Consider the following 16,738-nt stretch of genomic DNA (forward strand, 5'->3'; position numbering starts at 1 on the left):
AAAAAAAATGCATACTTTTTTCATTTTTTTAGTTTTCATCACAATCTTTCCCCATTATAATCAAAATCAAAATTATTCACGTTAAAATTTTAGTTTTTTTTTTGGCACAAGAGAGCAACTGGAGGAGCTTTGATCCATTGAAGGAAATGCTTTTTATTCAGATGAAAAGTAAAACGTCATGGAATAAATGACACAAATCAGGTAACACGTTCATATAAAATAAAGGCAACAAAACAGCTGTAATAAAATTCATAAATCAACTTAAAAAAAACAACACAGTCAATAATGAAAGGGTTCTTCTCAGAGTCCTACAGATGGAGCGGCGTCTGCAGATCACAGCAGTCTCCCTCTGCACTCAGTGGAGCCGCAGCAGCACAGCAGCACCTTCCCCTCCACGCTGCCCACCTCATAGTTATAGTCCCAGGTGAGCTCTGTTCCCGCCCGGATCCGCCTGCACCAGGACACAAGCAGGCGAGTGAGTGCAGAACAAGAGCTCATCAAAATGTGAATATACAGTGCATTGTTTACCACATTAATAACTGCCTTCTCCTGGATAAAAACTGTTACTACCATATAAAAAATGTAAGTGTGATCACTTCCTAGTTAAAGGTTACTCTTTACAGGGTTTGTAAAGCTCGTTAAGAGTGAATTCAAGCCCTTTTTAGATTGTATCATTACATTTAAATGTGAAATATAGTTTACATGACTAATTTACAGCTACAGCACTCTATGCACAATGTCTTTTTTTAGCAGCTGTTCATGTTAACTTTGTATGTTTTAAACCTCTGAAGTCCAGGAGATTTTGGTTCGACTTTGTCAACTTCCTATGCATTTCTGTCTCTGTTTAGCATCTTTCAGTATGTCATTACATCACATGCATGGCTCCTTTCTCTCCACAAACACTTGGCTATCAGTCAGACTTTTCATTTTTTTCAAATTATAGTACAGTATAAAGCTGCCAGGAATCCAAAATACAAACAAAAGACAGGTTTCTGTGGATATGTACCTTTTTTTCTTTACTATTTATACACACAAAAACAGCAGAAAAACTAATATATAAATAAAACTATAAAACAGTCTATTTGCATGTAAATTAAAAATAGAAATAGTTTTCATTGTAGAAAGAAAATTCACATTTTAGAAATGGTCTAGAAACAGGCACTTTCAACTGGCTTTCTCAGCTTGTCTGTTATATAAATAAAGTTATTACTCTAAATAAAACATGCTCAGTATATTTTCAATGAATCGATGGACTCCAGAAGGTTAATCAGGACTTTTTAACGCCTGCTAGTTTCAAAAGTAAGGGATCAACAGAGGACTTATCTAGCTGTAAATAACGAGTGAACACTTTTCTATATATGTTTAAACAACAAAAAGGAGCAAATTAACAAAAATATTTGATTATCTTGGAAGAATATTTACATTAGATCATATCACCATTAGAAAGGTTCAGTGATGCCAGCAACATAATTATATACTTTACTCTAATTTAGGGTTAGAGTCTCCTCCACATCTGGTGTGAGACACCAGGACTCCACATGTTTCATTTTAAATATTAATAGATTTTCGGTTTACATGAGTGATTGTGTGGAGGAAACCAGAAAAAAATCCCGCATTTTCAACAAATATATTCAAATGCAAGCATATTCCTAACACTGTAAATATAAAGGCTAAAGAATTATGCATTTCTCAACTTTTCAGGACTTCGTACAAACCCTTTCTTTACGTTTTTTCCCCCAGTCTGAACACCCCATAAAGCTTTGTATCCACCCGAGACAAAACCTCACAACAGGAACTGAAATTTTTGTTTCAAACTCACTTGCTGGCAAAGAACGCCACCCAGGGAAACCTTAAGTCATGTGTGTCCACGAACACATTCTGGACGAAAAGGTTTGGACTACAGCTGTGCTGTAATACAAAGAGGACACAGAGAAAAAAATTAATTCAAATATATATATATATATATATATATATATATATATATATATATATATATATATATATATATATATATATATATACAGGCCAAAAGTTTGGACACACCTTCTCATTCAATGCGTTTTTCTTTATTTTCATGACTATTTACATTGTAGATTCTCACTGAAGGCATCAAAACTATGAATGAACATGTGGAATTATGTACTTAACAAAAAAAGTGTGAAATAACTGAAAACATGTCTTGTATTTTAGATTCCTCAAAGTAACAACCCTTTGCTCACTAGAATATAAGACATGTTTTCAGTTATTTCACACTTTTTTGTTAAGTACATAATTCCACATGTGTTCATTAATAGTTTTGATGAATTACAATGTCAATAGTCATGAAAATAAAGGAAAAACATTGAATGAGAAGGTGTGTCCAAACTTTTGGCCTGTACTGTATATATATATATATATATATATATAGTATAATAATTAAAGTGGTATTAAATAGTGACACACTGAGATCCTGTGGATTAAACACTTACATTAAGGTAACGCCCGAGGTTTCCTTCCAACTTGGCATCAATGATGTAGCAGGACTCTTCTCCATCAAAGAACAGGCGGGTGTTTTTGTGAGTGCTGTCCCCGCCTCCTCCAGTCTGTCCCTGCTGTCCCGTCTTCCCTCCTTGACCTCCGTGCCCTCCCCCGCCTCCAGCTGCCCCAGTTTTGACCATCATCCCGTGGCCGCTCTTCAGGGCGATGCCACGTGTAGATTTCACCGCTACCTGCTTTTTAGTAACACCTGAGCCAGAGCAGCAGCAACACGAGCAAGAATTTAGTAACAGTTAGAACGCTGCAGTCATTATCAGTGTGGTGTAAAGTTAAATATCGTCTCTTCTCCTCACCCGGGGTGACTTTCTCTCTCTCCTTGTTGTCGTCAGATCCAGAGCTGATGGTCTGAACGTCGTCGCTGTCAGAGAGAGTCATCACATCCTGTTTTTTCCCCGTTTCTGACTTCACTTGACTGCAAAAAAAAACACAGAATCAACCTTAAACGCAAAAATAACACATTAAGTCACATTATCAGAGATACTGTATGCTCAAATAAAATACATTTAAATCATTTAAGTCCTACACACCTCTTGCCGTCTCCGGATTCCTGCGAGGGAAACAGAAAAAGAAGGGTTATCGATCATTGTGCAAGTCAATCATTATACAGAATCTCCTAAAAATAAGAGCCATCTTTTAATATCTATCCTCTTATATTTTTGTGAGACACAAATTATTTACATTCGCCTTCTTCATTCCTTGGCTGGTGAGCCACGAAGCCACTTTGTTTTTCCCCATCTCCTCCGGCATTGACAGCGGCTTCGAGTCAGCCGCTCCTTTGGCTGACATGTTTAATCCATCTTTGCTGTCTTGACTCCCTGAGGAGGAAGGAGACAGGAGTGTGAAAAACACAAGACAGAAATCTCCCAAACCACCTTTGTATTTACTAAATGAGCGCAGGTAGAAATGCACACATAATAACAGGTGTGTTGCGCAAGATTGAACAATATGTTAATAATAAGTTATAACTTTTAACTTGTGAGATCACCACATTGGCACTAAAAATAAGCTTGTCACTTCTTTGTTCGAGGCTGTTCATGCAAACGGGGAGGGGGGGGGAGCGGAGAGCCAGCAGCTGGATTTTGCACCCACAGTCAGTATTAGTAGTGTGTGTATAGGCAAACAAACAACAACAACAACAACCACAACGACCATTATTAATTGCGTTATTACATTTATGGGAAGTTATTACAATATTGAAAGTTGAAGATTTCCACTTCCCCACAGACGTAATACTTATTACATTTGTGGGAAATCACGTGTTACGTTTGTAGTAGGCAGCGGCTATTACGTTTGTGGAAAATGTATTAAATTTGTGGGATTATTGCATTAAAAGCTGCAGATTTTTTATCACGCTTGTGGTTTACTACGTTTGTGGGCATTAATACATTCGTGGACGATTTAACCTGTACTAAAAGGTTTTAAAGAAGGTTAGGTGTCTGACTATTGTCTGTACTGTGAGGGATTAATAAAAGAAATGAACTGCATTATAACCATTAGCAAATGCTGCTTAAGAAATTCTGTATTCAACAGAGCATAAAACACAGATTGAATATAACAGAGCACACATAGAAAACACTTCATGTACATTCCTGAGGGAAAGCAGCTGTAACACAGACATATTCATAAAGATACTTTCAAGGTTGTGGGCTCGGAGAGAGTAAAACACTGAGAACACTGTGCACATTTACATAATAAAACACTGTGTAAAAGTAAGATAGGAACCCTTTCTCTGACGGTGGTTGCAGCTAACGGTCTTACAGACTGCGATTTCTGATCAGATTAAAGGTCCATGTACATGCTAACTCTTTCTTTGCTGGCTTAATAAATGGTTAAAAGGATTTTACTCTCCGCTCATCTGTTCTGCAAAAAAAAACGAACTCTAACAGTACCTTTATCAATAATTTAAAATCAATCTATTCCTTTAAAATAAACACACTTGTCTGCTCCTGTAGATGCCACCCACTCACCTTCCTTGTTGCCTTTGACCTGACCGCGTGTGGTGTAGCTCCTCCACACCGAGCTCGAGTTGAAGTAGGTATCCTTCACAAACGTGTCGTCTGAACTGTCGCTTTCATCTTCGCTCTTTGAATCCTTGTCGTCGTCCTCGTTGCTGTCTCCCGATGAGCTCGGGCTTTGAGCTGTGCCAGATCAGAAAAAAGATGAATGTGAAAAATCACGTGGAGAAGACGGAGGATAAAAGTCAGCTGGGATCAAGGGAACAAAACACTGCGAAGACTCTAACCCGGTCCATCAGGAACCAGCTTTAATCCTCACCTTTGGACCTGGACTCACTTTTTTTTGGCGGTCTCCCCACAGGGTTAGAGGATAATAAAGCTGATGGTTGCATTTTTAGCCTCGACATGTCCACGCCGCTCCCCTCGCTGTCCGAACAGTGAGCCTCGCTCTCATAGCCCTCCTTGAAGTTCTCCACACTCTCTATATGATCCAGATTAGCAAAGTACTCGTCGCCCATCTCTAGACCTTCTTTGTCGGCAAAGTCGTCTGTTAGGATTTTACCTGGTGAAGAGGAAGAGAAAGGGAAAGGGTCACTTTAATATCAAATCATCTGATGTGTAATGGTAATTAATAACCTGATGAAGATGCCTGTATGTTTTATATCACTTCTGTCTCTGGCAAAACTAACATTTACATTTATAGCTTCCATTGAGGTTTTCAAATGACATCATACCTTCACATGTAAAATCAAACAAAATCCTTAATTTGAATAAAGTGATAAATCAGATTAAATTAGATAAACCCCAGGGACGAAACAAATAAAGAAAACAAAAATGCAGAATATTTGTTCGATGTTCAAACCTTTCACACCAAGTTCAACACAGAAATCCATGTTCAGACTTCAGAATTTTTAAACTAATGTGCATTTTATTTGCACTAATTATTTGCGTTACTGGAAGCGTTTGATTCACACGAGTCAGAAACAACCATATCCAGCCATCACTGAAATCTAATTTTACAAATAATATAACACTAATAGTATAAGTTATAAATATCTAAAACTAAGCAGTAGAAATACTGGGTTTAAACAGAATGAATAGATATGCAAAATAATATTTACATCGCAGTATTTAAAAGATGATTTAGAAAGTGAACGTCAATGATATAAATGAAGTTTTTAGCTGTTTGGTACGGGTCTATGTAAAACCATTCTGATGAGTCTGTTCCCGTTTCTCACCAGCATAGATGCAGACAAAAGAGCCCTTGGCCACGTCGTCCAGACAGCGGATGCCCCAGCCTTTGTTCTGGGTCTTGAAGAGCTGGAGACGCACCTGCAGGCCGTGCTGCACCAGCCGGTTTGTGCACATCTCGGCACAACATTTGCACCGCTTATTACACTCATAGATCCTGAGAAAGAGAGAGAGAGGAGAGGAGAGAGTTAAGGGCCTATGGAACAAGATAACCATATTATCTGTTATATTCTAAAGTAATTATCTTCTGATGAGGATAAGAGGAGTGGGGGTGAGTTTGTGTCTGACCCTGTGGGGAGGCACTCCTCTAATCGTTTGTGCAAAAATCCAGCATTGGTGTTGATCTGCCCTCCCGGTGTGCAGCCTGTAGCCTGAAGGGTCAGCTGGTGGCAGGAGCATTTGGACCTGTCACAAAGACAAAAAGACGTGTGTTCAGAATGCTAACAGATAGGGGACAAACGTGAAAAATGATAGGTCATGGGTGAGAAACTTTACTGACTTGTCTCGACAGCCGTCAGTACAATCACAGCCAACCAAGAACTCAGGACTGGTGTTGATGTATACTCCATCTTCAGGGATACGCTCTTTGCCTTGAAGAGAAGAGAGGGAGTAATAAATTATTCCACAGTGATTTCTCAAAGGAGGTAGGGGCAGCACAAGTCAGCTGGAGAGATGGGAAATCATTTTTGATTTATTTATGTTTATTCACACATAAGCCCTGCAGGTGAAGCGGGAAGCTTAAGGCTTAAATAGCTCTTTGAAAACAAAAGCAGGAAAAAAAGTTACATTAATTATGCTGCTGCAACACAGTAACTTCCCGGTTTCTGGGAAATCTATCAGTCTGTCAAACTTGAAAGAGACAGAGGAGCAACCAGGTGATGGAATAGACATTAAATACAAAAATAGGAATCAAGGTTCAAGGTGTGTGTGATGCGAGTAGCACTAACGTCTTTCTAATTACAGATGCCCCAATTTTTTATTTATTTTCCAAACTTTTAATCATCCAAACCAACCAGCGTTGACTCAAATGACATCACCTCTCAGATATACTTGAGTACTACTCAAGAAAAGTGTTCCCTTTTTGCTATTGGTAAAACTGACATTATAACTGACATTAAACTGAAATTATTTGGAAAGCTAAAAATATTGTATAGCCTGATCCCAGCACAAGCCCAAATGAACCATCTCAATGAAACACTTACTATAAGCTACTTTAGGAGGCGGGGTGGAGTCGATCTCGTTGACACAGGAGAGTGGGATGTCCTCGTTTCCAGCAGTGATGTCGGGAATGTAGTAGAACGGCCTCTGTGGCTGGAAGGGCCGGTCCACGAGCACGTAGGGGTCGAGACAAAACATTTCTAAGAATATAAAGTCACAGCGCGTCTGGAAGAGGTAGTGCTGGATCTCTGCCATGTTACGCAGGCAAAGCCCACAGGGAGCCTTGTAGATCACGTGGAAGGACATCTGACGGGTGGACAGGAAGACAAGAAGTGTACGGCTCAGTTTGGATGCAAGATCGGTAACTGAAAAATTTGAAGGTTAGGGAGAAATTCACGCTAATGGCTTTGACGTTTACCTTGCGGTTGACTTTGCGTCGTCCCGTCATGCGTCTGAAATCGTACAGTAAAGGTGTGAGGAGGGGGTTCTTTCCTCGGTGCATGTCTGAATTTGCAGGTCGGACTCGATTCAGACAGGCAGGCTGACAGGTGTGTGCCAGGTAGAAGATACGGTCCGTCGGGGCCCGGTATGAGGGCTGATGTGGGATGGTGGCCATTGTGTGGGCAATAGGAGGGGGGGCGGGAGCCATAGTGGGCAGTCTCTGATAAGACTGTGTGAAAGCGGGCGCAACAGTGCTTTGGACATTCAAAATTCTTCCTCTATGGATTGACAAAGAGAAAACGATCAGTCAAACAATGTGATGTATGTGGGTGTGACATTGAACCATAATTGCTGTGAAACTAACAAAAAAATAATGTTTCATTCCTCTGATTTACTGCTTCGTTTCCATTGTTGATCATTTTATCTGCTGGACAAATACACATGATCCCAGCTGTTAGCCAGTATATGCCTGCTAATGCAAACTCCTGTTGCAAGTAACAAGTTCTCAGACCAAACAATAAGGTGCACTCACCCAGGGAGGCTGCTGGGACTGGAGGAAAGAGATTGCATGACTCTGGAGGCGTGAGTGCCTCCCACACCAGGGACAAAAGGAGAAGTACTCTTCTTTGCCATCTGATGTTTATTGCTTGAAAACATTAAGGAGAGAAATAGACGGTCAGTCGATATCAAAAGTCTCAAACTTCTTTCAAATCCATACATTATATCATCATATTATTTTTCGGAAAAAGATTGTTGATATTTGAACTCAACATTGTAACAAATATGCCCCTCCCATCAGTGCTCACTTGGAACCTTTGAACAAAATGTCACAATGCACTGTTAATACTAAACATCCAATAAGCACCACTTACTCGACACGCGGAGGCTGAGGAGGCTGAAGGGGCTGAAGGCTGTGTTGGAGCTGTTGGAGCTGTTGTAGCTGTTGGGGTTGTTGGAGCTGTTGGAGCTGTTGGGGTTGTTGCAGCTGTTGGGGCTGTTGGAGCTGTTGGAGCTGTTGGAGTTGTTGGGGCTGTGGAGAACGCTGTTGAAGTTGTGGAGCCTGTGGAGGCTGGCTGGGTGAGGCCTGCGGCGATTTGGCGGGAGAGGCTCCAACATGTCCATCACTGGTGTATTGGACCACTGGGCCTTTACTTCTCAACGCCCCTGGAGATTTTAAATGGACAGAAAAAAAATACATTTAGATTAAAAGCACACATGAATGAGTGAACCAACATGAGGTATTAACAAAAAGCCTATAAAAGTTTTGGGTATACAATGTTTTTGTGTTTTTTTAAACACCAAATAGTGGTTGAAATGGGGCTTTCTAACACGGATTCATTAATTAATTCATTATCCTTGGAGCCGATCCGGGCTGAAATATAGAGACAAACAATCACGCTCTCATTCACACCTACGGGCAATTTAGAGTCACCAATCAAACCTAAGCTGCATGTTTTTGGACTGTGGGAGGAAGCTGGAGTACCTGGAGAGAACCCACGCTGACACAGGGCGAACATGCAAACTCCACACAGAAGAGCTGCAGGCCGGAGTTGAACCTCTTGCTGTGAGGCAAGAGTGCTAACCACTACACCAGCGTGTAGCCCCTAACACAGATTAAGGATGCAGAAAGTTAAAAAATGTACCCATGTTAGGTCGTGTCCGCTGCTGGCCAGCCAGCTTCTTCTCCTGCGTGTTGGCCGTGGTCATCTTCAGGTTGAACATTGGCTCCAACCTGGTCGAGCCTCGATAGATCCACTCGCTCCTCTTGTCATCCTGATCAATACAAAGCAACAAGACGTTTACTCTCTGTGAACTTTTAAATTAATTTTTACCCAGCACATTTATTAAAGCTGACATGGAACATAGCAGAGACGACAAGCTCTTTTTGACAGCCGTCTAACTGGTGAATGTTTTTCATACATTTTTTACACCGACATACCAAGAAGAGGATCTTGACCAAGCTTCCGTCCACCTCCTCCACTTTGCTCTTCCACCAGGTTCCCTCCCACTCCGTCTTGATAATCTGTCCAACCTTGAGGAGCACCATGGGCCTGCTGGGATATGCAGTGATGTACTCCTCGATGAAGTCTCGACATGATGCATCCTCTATGTCCTCCCAGGTTCGTTTTACTGTGAAAACAAGAATATTCTCACTCTCTTATTCATGTTTTCAACGAATGGTTCAAAACAACAAATGCAGCATTTAGCCAACAAATTTAACCTTTACAAATAAGGAGAGAAAATAGAGAAATGGGCACTTACATGGTCGGCAAACTGGGTGGAGCTCAGGTAGTGTGACATATGAAGCATAGCCATCATCAAAGAAAATCAAAAATCTGAAACACATACAACAGACATATCAACTTGACCCTGAGTGATTAACTTTCTAACATATAAACATATGTCAGTATTTGCAAATACTGTATAGTTTATGTTAAGCGTCTCTGTTATATAGTTTGTCAACCAGTGAGCATGGACAAAAGTCCCACTTACTATATACTTTGGTCGCAATTCTTTACCAACAAAATTTATAGGACAACAAATAGTTTGTTATGTTGTTGAAAACTTGTTTAGGTCAGATTTTTTTTATTTGGACCCTTTAATATTGATATCGGCCTCACAAATACATTCTTTGTAGATTTCTGACATCAACCAATAAGCTCATGCAATCAGCACCCCAAACCTTTGTTTTTCCACTCTTTAACTTTCTCCACCCACCTCATACGGTTCTTGTTGTTGGGCATCTCTGCTACTATTCCAGCGTAGAGCCACACCAGGTTTCCATCCTTGTACTTTGCGACTACGCGAGCACCAACGTACAGAATCTCCAGTGTGGGGTTATACTCGAAAGCCACATGATTCCCAGACAGCAGACTCTTTCCTTTATCAAACTTCACTTTATACTTGAATATACCATTGCCTGAGAATAGACAGAGCTTGTGTTGCATTAAAGGACAGTTTAAGTAGAGAATTCATACAATAAATGATCATATAGATAGGAAACCTATAAGAAGAACTAAATGTTTTTGTAACACACCAACAGGGCTGATGGCAACGAGGGCCCCTCTGTGCCAGGTCTTGGTGCGTTTCTTTCCCAGAATGGTCATCCCGACTCGGAGCTCGTCTTCTGTCACGTTTGGGTTGGGCTGGGTCATGGACTGAGAGGGAACCTGGGATACAAACACTGCTGGCACTGAAGCCGAACATACTGTTAGAATCAAATATGCTTTCACACAGGTACGATACATGCAACTTCAACTACGGAAATCTGTGTGTGCTCACCTGACTGGGAGGCAGGCTGTAACGGAGATCGGAGCATTGGAGCAGCTGGTGACGGCTTGTTGACCATTTGGACCAACTTCTGCACCTGCTGGGTGGTTTTCTGTAGCGCTTCTTTTAACTGGTTAAGAAATAAACAGGACGTCATCATCTGCATACAGTGTGGTGAAACCCCTCCAGAGATGTTTGCCGTCAAACCCACAATATTATTTGTTTCCCTTGCTTATTTATTTCACCTTTATTTTACCAGGAAGTCCCATTGAAATCAAAAATCTATATTACAACAGAGATCTGGCCAAGGTAACACCCGTACAAAAATTACAACATATTAAATATACAACATACAAATTATGATAAAGATTTTATGTGTTTCCACACGTCTTAAAAAGCAGCTGTTGATTTAGCTGGAAACTAATGTGAAATAATTCACATGCATAAAATCTTGGATGACGGCTCCTTCATCGAGTCTACTAAATACTCTATTCAACTGTATCTGTACAGTTTACTAATTGCTTGAAATTTGGAACATTGTTCCTTTTTTTTTCTTCTTTTACTATATATTTGGCATGTATATATGATTTTCCAATGTATGTATGATGTATAAAGTCATTCTTTTATGCATATTGAGAATTTTGGGCACAAAATTTTGGTTTGAGGTTAAAATAATAATAATCTAAATAGCTCTATCGTCACATTTTTAAAGCTGCTTTTCTACAGTGTAAAATTAGATAATGATGTTTACTTGCATTTTCTTGTGGCATTAAGTATGGCACATGGTTCAATGCAAAATGAGATGAGTGAACAATTAAATTATATAAGGAACATATGGTTCTGAATGGCTTAGAGGCTGCAATCTCTAGTATTTGTTAGAAATAAGTTGGAAATTTTTTTAGGCAATTAAGATTAAAAATAGCCAAGCACTGAAGTTTAAATACATCAATGAAGCTTTTTATAGTTCTCACCACTGGATCTTTGCCGGGAGTAACAGGCTTCTTTGGAAGAACCACTGAAACATTATAAAGAACAGAAGAAATGTATTAACCTGGTTGTTTTCATTTTATATAGTGAAGAAATTGTAACCGAAAGCACGACTTACCACAGCCAACAGCGATGACGTCATCGTCATCATCGTCGTCTATCTCGATGACCTCAGAGGACAACACGCCTCCTCCGCCGCCCTCATCCTCTGAGCTGCTCTCTCGGTAAACAAGACCGTTTTTCTGGTAAGTTTCCCTCACAAGCTTTTCACACTCCAATATAGACCTGAAAGAGAGCAGGAAGGAAATGTGAAGAACCATACAAATAGGAATGCTCAGATCCTGTTCCATGGATCAGTATCACCGCTCGGGCAGCACAAATAATGAAAATTATAGCGAAATTGCAATATTGACTAGTTCAATATCTGAAACACAGGATGTCAAATATTTGGTAAAAGTAGAATTTGTGCCAAAATGCATTAGAGATGTTCGGCAAATAAATCATATTCTACACAGTTCAAAATATTTGTTTGGTACTGATGCTAACTGAAAGAAAGAAGATAAAAAACCTTAATAACAGTCAATAACAGTCAATATAATCCCAAATCGTGCATCCCTACCTAACAGTCTCCTTTAAGTTTAAACCTAATGTTGCCTCAAATCTTTCAAATATGTACACTCAAAAAAGAGGAGCACAATTGCCCTCAATGCTAGCAACCAATACATTTTATAATAAACACTGAAATACAGAAGATGAATACAGAATAGAGAGATGTGGCCTCAGGAAAATAATATTAATACCATATTTATAGTAAAAACGAAGACTCTAAATCAATATATTAAAGAGACTTTGTGAAATGATTAATCTCGACTGACTTGTTGGCATCGTTGAGGAGCAGGTTCGTCTTCGCCTCCTCTTCTTCTTTTTGCTCCACCCATTCTTTGAGCTCTGTCAGCTGAGCCTTTTTCTTCTGGACAATCTCACTCTGCTCCACAGCCTCATCAATCCACTTCTTCAGCTCATCCAGAGAAATCCCCAGCTCTTCCTCCAGATTGGAGTCCCATCCCTCCACCTCCATTCTGAGAAAAAAACAAAAAACAAAACAGAAACATATGAACATGATTTTAAATACCAATATTTGGCTAACCTTAAAAAAAAAACTACATCAATTGATGCTACCAGCATGTCATTTTGCAGACAAATTAGCACCAGAATGGCATTAATTTATTGATCACCTTATGGAAAGCATGTCCCAAAAAATGCTGGGCCAATAATAAAATAATAATTTGGCCTTTTGCCAATGCTCTTTGTTGCTGTTGTTGTTTATTACGTTTTTATTGTTATTCACCCCTTTTGTAACAGGGAAACAAAGAAATCTTCATTTAAATAAAAGTAACAACTGCTTTAAAGGACTGTTTTGAGTGAGTTTGACTCCAAATAACCAACAAAGCAATCTGCCAGCCCAAAATGTATGCAACACATCAGATAAACATCAGCCACTGCCCTAAAGGAAATGGGTTAGGGTCATGCTTTTTGTAAATAGGCGAATATAGAGAGATATATGAGAGACAAGAAATAGTTTTGAACACCAGTACAATTATGGTATATTGGATTTAGCATATATTTTCTATATATCGTAATACCACGATGATACTTCCAAATACATTACTCAACCCTAGCTGTAACCCTGCAGATAATGTCTGCAAAGACTTAAGAGAAATGCAATGCAATCAGTTTCAAGAATAAACACTACTGCATCCCTCATTTCTGTCTTATTTGTGTCATGAAACAGTACATGGTCATCTCTAGTGCAGACACTACATTGAAAGGATCAGTGCGTGCAATGCAGACAGAGAACATCATTTTCTGTCATGGCTGCAGTTGAAACCTTGCACATTGGATAGGATGATACATGTGTACAAACCTCTATTTCAGCCTGACTTCATTATGTTGCCTTTGTTGTTGTTAACCCACAGAGACACAGGAGCTGATGGTAACTGCTGTTCCAACCATAAAATAAAAATCATAGCGAAAAAGTGGGTTGCTACTGACGTGATCCATTGCTATTAAGTTATATATGTTAAAAAATAACAATTGGCCAGTGCAAATGTTATCCTGAAGTAGCTGCAAGAGTTTGAATTGGAGAGTCGCTAGCTAGTGGCTAGCACAACAAGGGACCATTTGACAAGCAAAATCGCGTTGAAATAACCTGGAAAACTTCTGATTTAACCTTATCAGAGAAAGTACCTCCTACTTGAATTCCCCATAACTTCACGGACACTTCAAAGAGACACATTTCGGCTAAAGGGAAGCTAAAAGATAACAAACAGAAGCTTGACACAAGCGAGGACAGGCTAGCTCGTTAGCCTAGCATTAGCATGGAGAAAAGTCATCTCTTGACTGACTGGTGCAGGTGTGTGCAAAAACAAACAGCATGATGTCCTCTGGAGTTGCTCTCAAACACGCATCAGATGGCAAACTTAATTTAGAGACAGCACTCGATACTCACCCCTCAGTGTTTTCCATCATGTCTGCAAATAATATAGCCTTAACCTAGCTAGCTAATGCTAGCATAGCTCCAAAAATGATAAGCATGCTTTGCTTCCCGGGGTACCTGAAGTGGGCGGTGTTGTTGCGCGCTGCTTGGGTTCTGCGAAAGAGACAAGCTCCGCCCACGCGGGTAATCCAGGTATTAAAAACGTGCTATGTAGCGACAGGATGCTGTGCACCTTGGAAACATGGAGGCGCTCAAATTTATTTTCATGACAGGATTATTCATTCAACACCTTTTATAATCAAGAATATTGAAATTAACTCACTGCCAACACATTAAATAACATAAACGTATTTTCTAATTTAGCCCGTCCTAACTCAACCAGGCTCTACAATATTGCAAGCGGGGCTTTTAGAAGAAATACAGATTAAGTGCAGTGACATTAATAACCAATTACCCTTTTTAAACTCACTTTATATATACTGATGAACACTTAACTCCAAGAATAATTAGAATGTGTGTCATTAAAATGTTTCCAGTGTATATCTTTTACACATTACAAAAATACCCCCGAAGTGAAATTACAATTTAAATTATATGTTTCCATTAAATAAAACATCTTGAATTCATATCTGACTCAGATGAACTGAGGGAAAACGTATATCCAGGCAGCTCTATGACTCTTATTTTTTGCATGGAACCTGTCAGTATTTTTAATTACTACAAATCACTCATTTCTATTAACTTTAAGAACGACTTCAGGGTGCACATGGATAACCTCTTAGTTGACTCTGGTTATTATTATCATTGCGTTGCCTCTATTGAAAGACTCACTGCTGATGAATTACTAACATTATTCTACGTTACTAACGTTATTCAATTTGTTCAATAACAAGCAACTTGCATGAAAGTTTGTGCAAAAACTCCAAAACATTGTGTGACAGAATTTGTGGAAAAGAGCAGAACATCTGCTTTCTATTATAGATCCATTATTGAGAACTTTGAAACATCTGTGCCCTATTAGTGTTGAAGGGAAGCATGTGTCTCTGTCTGTATGTAAGCAGCTTTTCAAAATGTACATTCTGGTATGATAAATAAATCACTCTTAATTTTAGTCAGACTTTCTTTTTTCTGACAGTGTTTGTCCGTGACCTGGAAAGTGTTGTATTTACTAATTGACTTGAATACAAGTACTATTTTACTCTGATTTCCAATATATTAGTGTTTCAATACAGTATGGATCTGCAGGCATTTGTGTTTATCACAGAAATGTCTAATCTGGATGGATGTAATCCTTTTGTTATATACATTTTTTTAACTTTCTAGATTTACATGGTTAAAAGATTTCATTATTTTTTAATTTAAATAAATATATTTACATTTCAACAATATTTTACCAAGTTCCAACAACTCGGCTACAGTGTCTGATCATATTTGTAATCCATGAATACCACATGTAATTGTTAAAATACCTGCAATACTAAATATTAGGGATATATTTACCTACTTACATAATTTGCAGTTGTAAGATGTTGCCAGTTGACAGCTTTTTTGTACAAAATGTTGATATAATTAGGTAGAAAAAAGTTTGTAAAAGTTGAAATTGTGCCAAACAAAACTCCACCAAACAAACTCAGTCACGAAGGAAGTCTCAAAAAGTTCTTTGGCCTGTGGCAACCCATTGTTATCCCAGTTTGAACAGATTATTAATGTGTCCGTCCATCACTCCTCTGTTTGTGCCTCCTCCTGGTATGTTGTGACAGAGATGTTACTGTAAGGATCGAGCACCATGTGAGCGCAGCGGAAGATGGTCACCAACAAGAAGAAGCAGAGCAGGAAGAAGAAGAACAGGGCAAAACCAAGGTCCACATCCACATCCAGCCTGGACACGGGAAGGGCAGGAGGGTCCATGGTGACAAATCCAACAAAAAACCTCCAGTCGTTGTCTCATCTGTTTACGTCCCTCCTGGTAGTTAACACCATCAAAGTATTTCCACGAATGCTTGAATTATTCAAAAATACATCTTTATCTGAATGAGCTCTACTCTGTTGATGCTCATAGACAAACCATCAACTCTTCTTCAAGTCTGAACTCAACAGCTCTCTATGTCTTGTTGTCCTTTCCCTTCTCCCAACATTGACACCTACTGTCCTCCTCCCAAAGACAAGTTAGACTGGTGGACACACACAGCCCCATTTGGCACCTGTGTTCTCCATGAATAGTTAATAAAGGAGTTTGGTAACGATCAGGCCGTTCCTGAGATTAGAACACCCAGCAGGCATCTCTGTGGTCTCTTCAGGAGAGAAGACCTTTACAGGAGATGACACCTTCTACACCGGTCACTGGATCCCTGATCAGTACGAGTATGGAAACATGACAACACGACAGGAACATGCAGCCGAACACAAGCTTTTAAAACGTTATAAAGCAAATGTTGAGAGTGGATTAAGATGCTCCGTTTACACTGAACCAATCAGTTCATCCTACCCACACACACACCTGACCAAGCTGTCACTCACTCATTTGTTCATTTTTACTCGAGAGGTTATTGGGAGGACATTTACAATGACGTCAATTACAATACAATGAGAGGAAAATTAGATTTATTGACAAAGAGGAGGAAATAAAATCATTATACACGTTATT

General features: G+C 39.4%; 2 protein-coding genes across 3 annotated transcripts; both read right to left on the reverse strand.

Moving 5' to 3' along the window:
• Positions 1–166: 166 nt before the first annotated feature.
• setdb1b (SET domain bifurcated histone lysine methyltransferase 1b) lies at positions 167–14,193 on the reverse strand. Of its 2 annotated transcripts, none has more exons than XM_059340011.1 (25): positions 14,107–14,193; positions 12,473–12,676; positions 11,716–11,882; positions 11,582–11,625; positions 10,623–10,740; positions 10,378–10,533; positions 10,059–10,260; positions 9,603–9,676; positions 9,280–9,470; positions 8,984–9,113; positions 8,213–8,504; positions 7,873–7,986; positions 7,318–7,618; positions 6,944–7,205; positions 6,241–6,331; positions 6,030–6,146; positions 5,729–5,898; positions 4,828–5,052; positions 4,503–4,673; positions 3,214–3,350; positions 3,063–3,082; positions 2,829–2,947; positions 2,469–2,725; positions 1,820–1,908; positions 167–451 (listed from the first exon to the last, which is right to left on the reverse strand). In XM_059340011.1, exons 1-25 carry the CDS (start codon positions 14,124–14,126, stop codon positions 334–336), a joined length of 3,789 nt encoding a protein of 1,262 aa, XP_059195994.1. In that variant the 5' UTR covers positions 14,127–14,193; the 3' UTR covers positions 167–333. The 2 variants fall into 2 exon arrangements, with proteins under 2 accessions (XP_059195994.1, XP_059195992.1); XM_059340009.1 differs by having other exon boundaries at positions 4,810–5,052.
• A 1,620-nt stretch (positions 14,194–15,813) lies between these two features.
• LOC131976194 (cortexin domain containing 2-like) lies at positions 15,814–16,002 on the reverse strand. The gene has a single exon (XM_059339115.1). The coding sequence runs from the start codon at positions 16,000–16,002 to the stop codon at positions 15,814–15,816; it is 189 nt and encodes a 62-aa protein (XP_059195098.1).
• Between the last annotated feature and the right edge of the window lie 736 nt (positions 16,003–16,738).

Source organism: Centropristis striata, chromosome 8, assembly GCF_030273125.1.
Source record: "Centropristis striata isolate RG_2023a ecotype Rhode Island chromosome 8, C.striata_1.0, whole genome shotgun sequence".
Lineage (NCBI taxonomy): Eukaryota > Metazoa > Chordata > Actinopteri > Perciformes > Serranidae > Centropristis > Centropristis striata.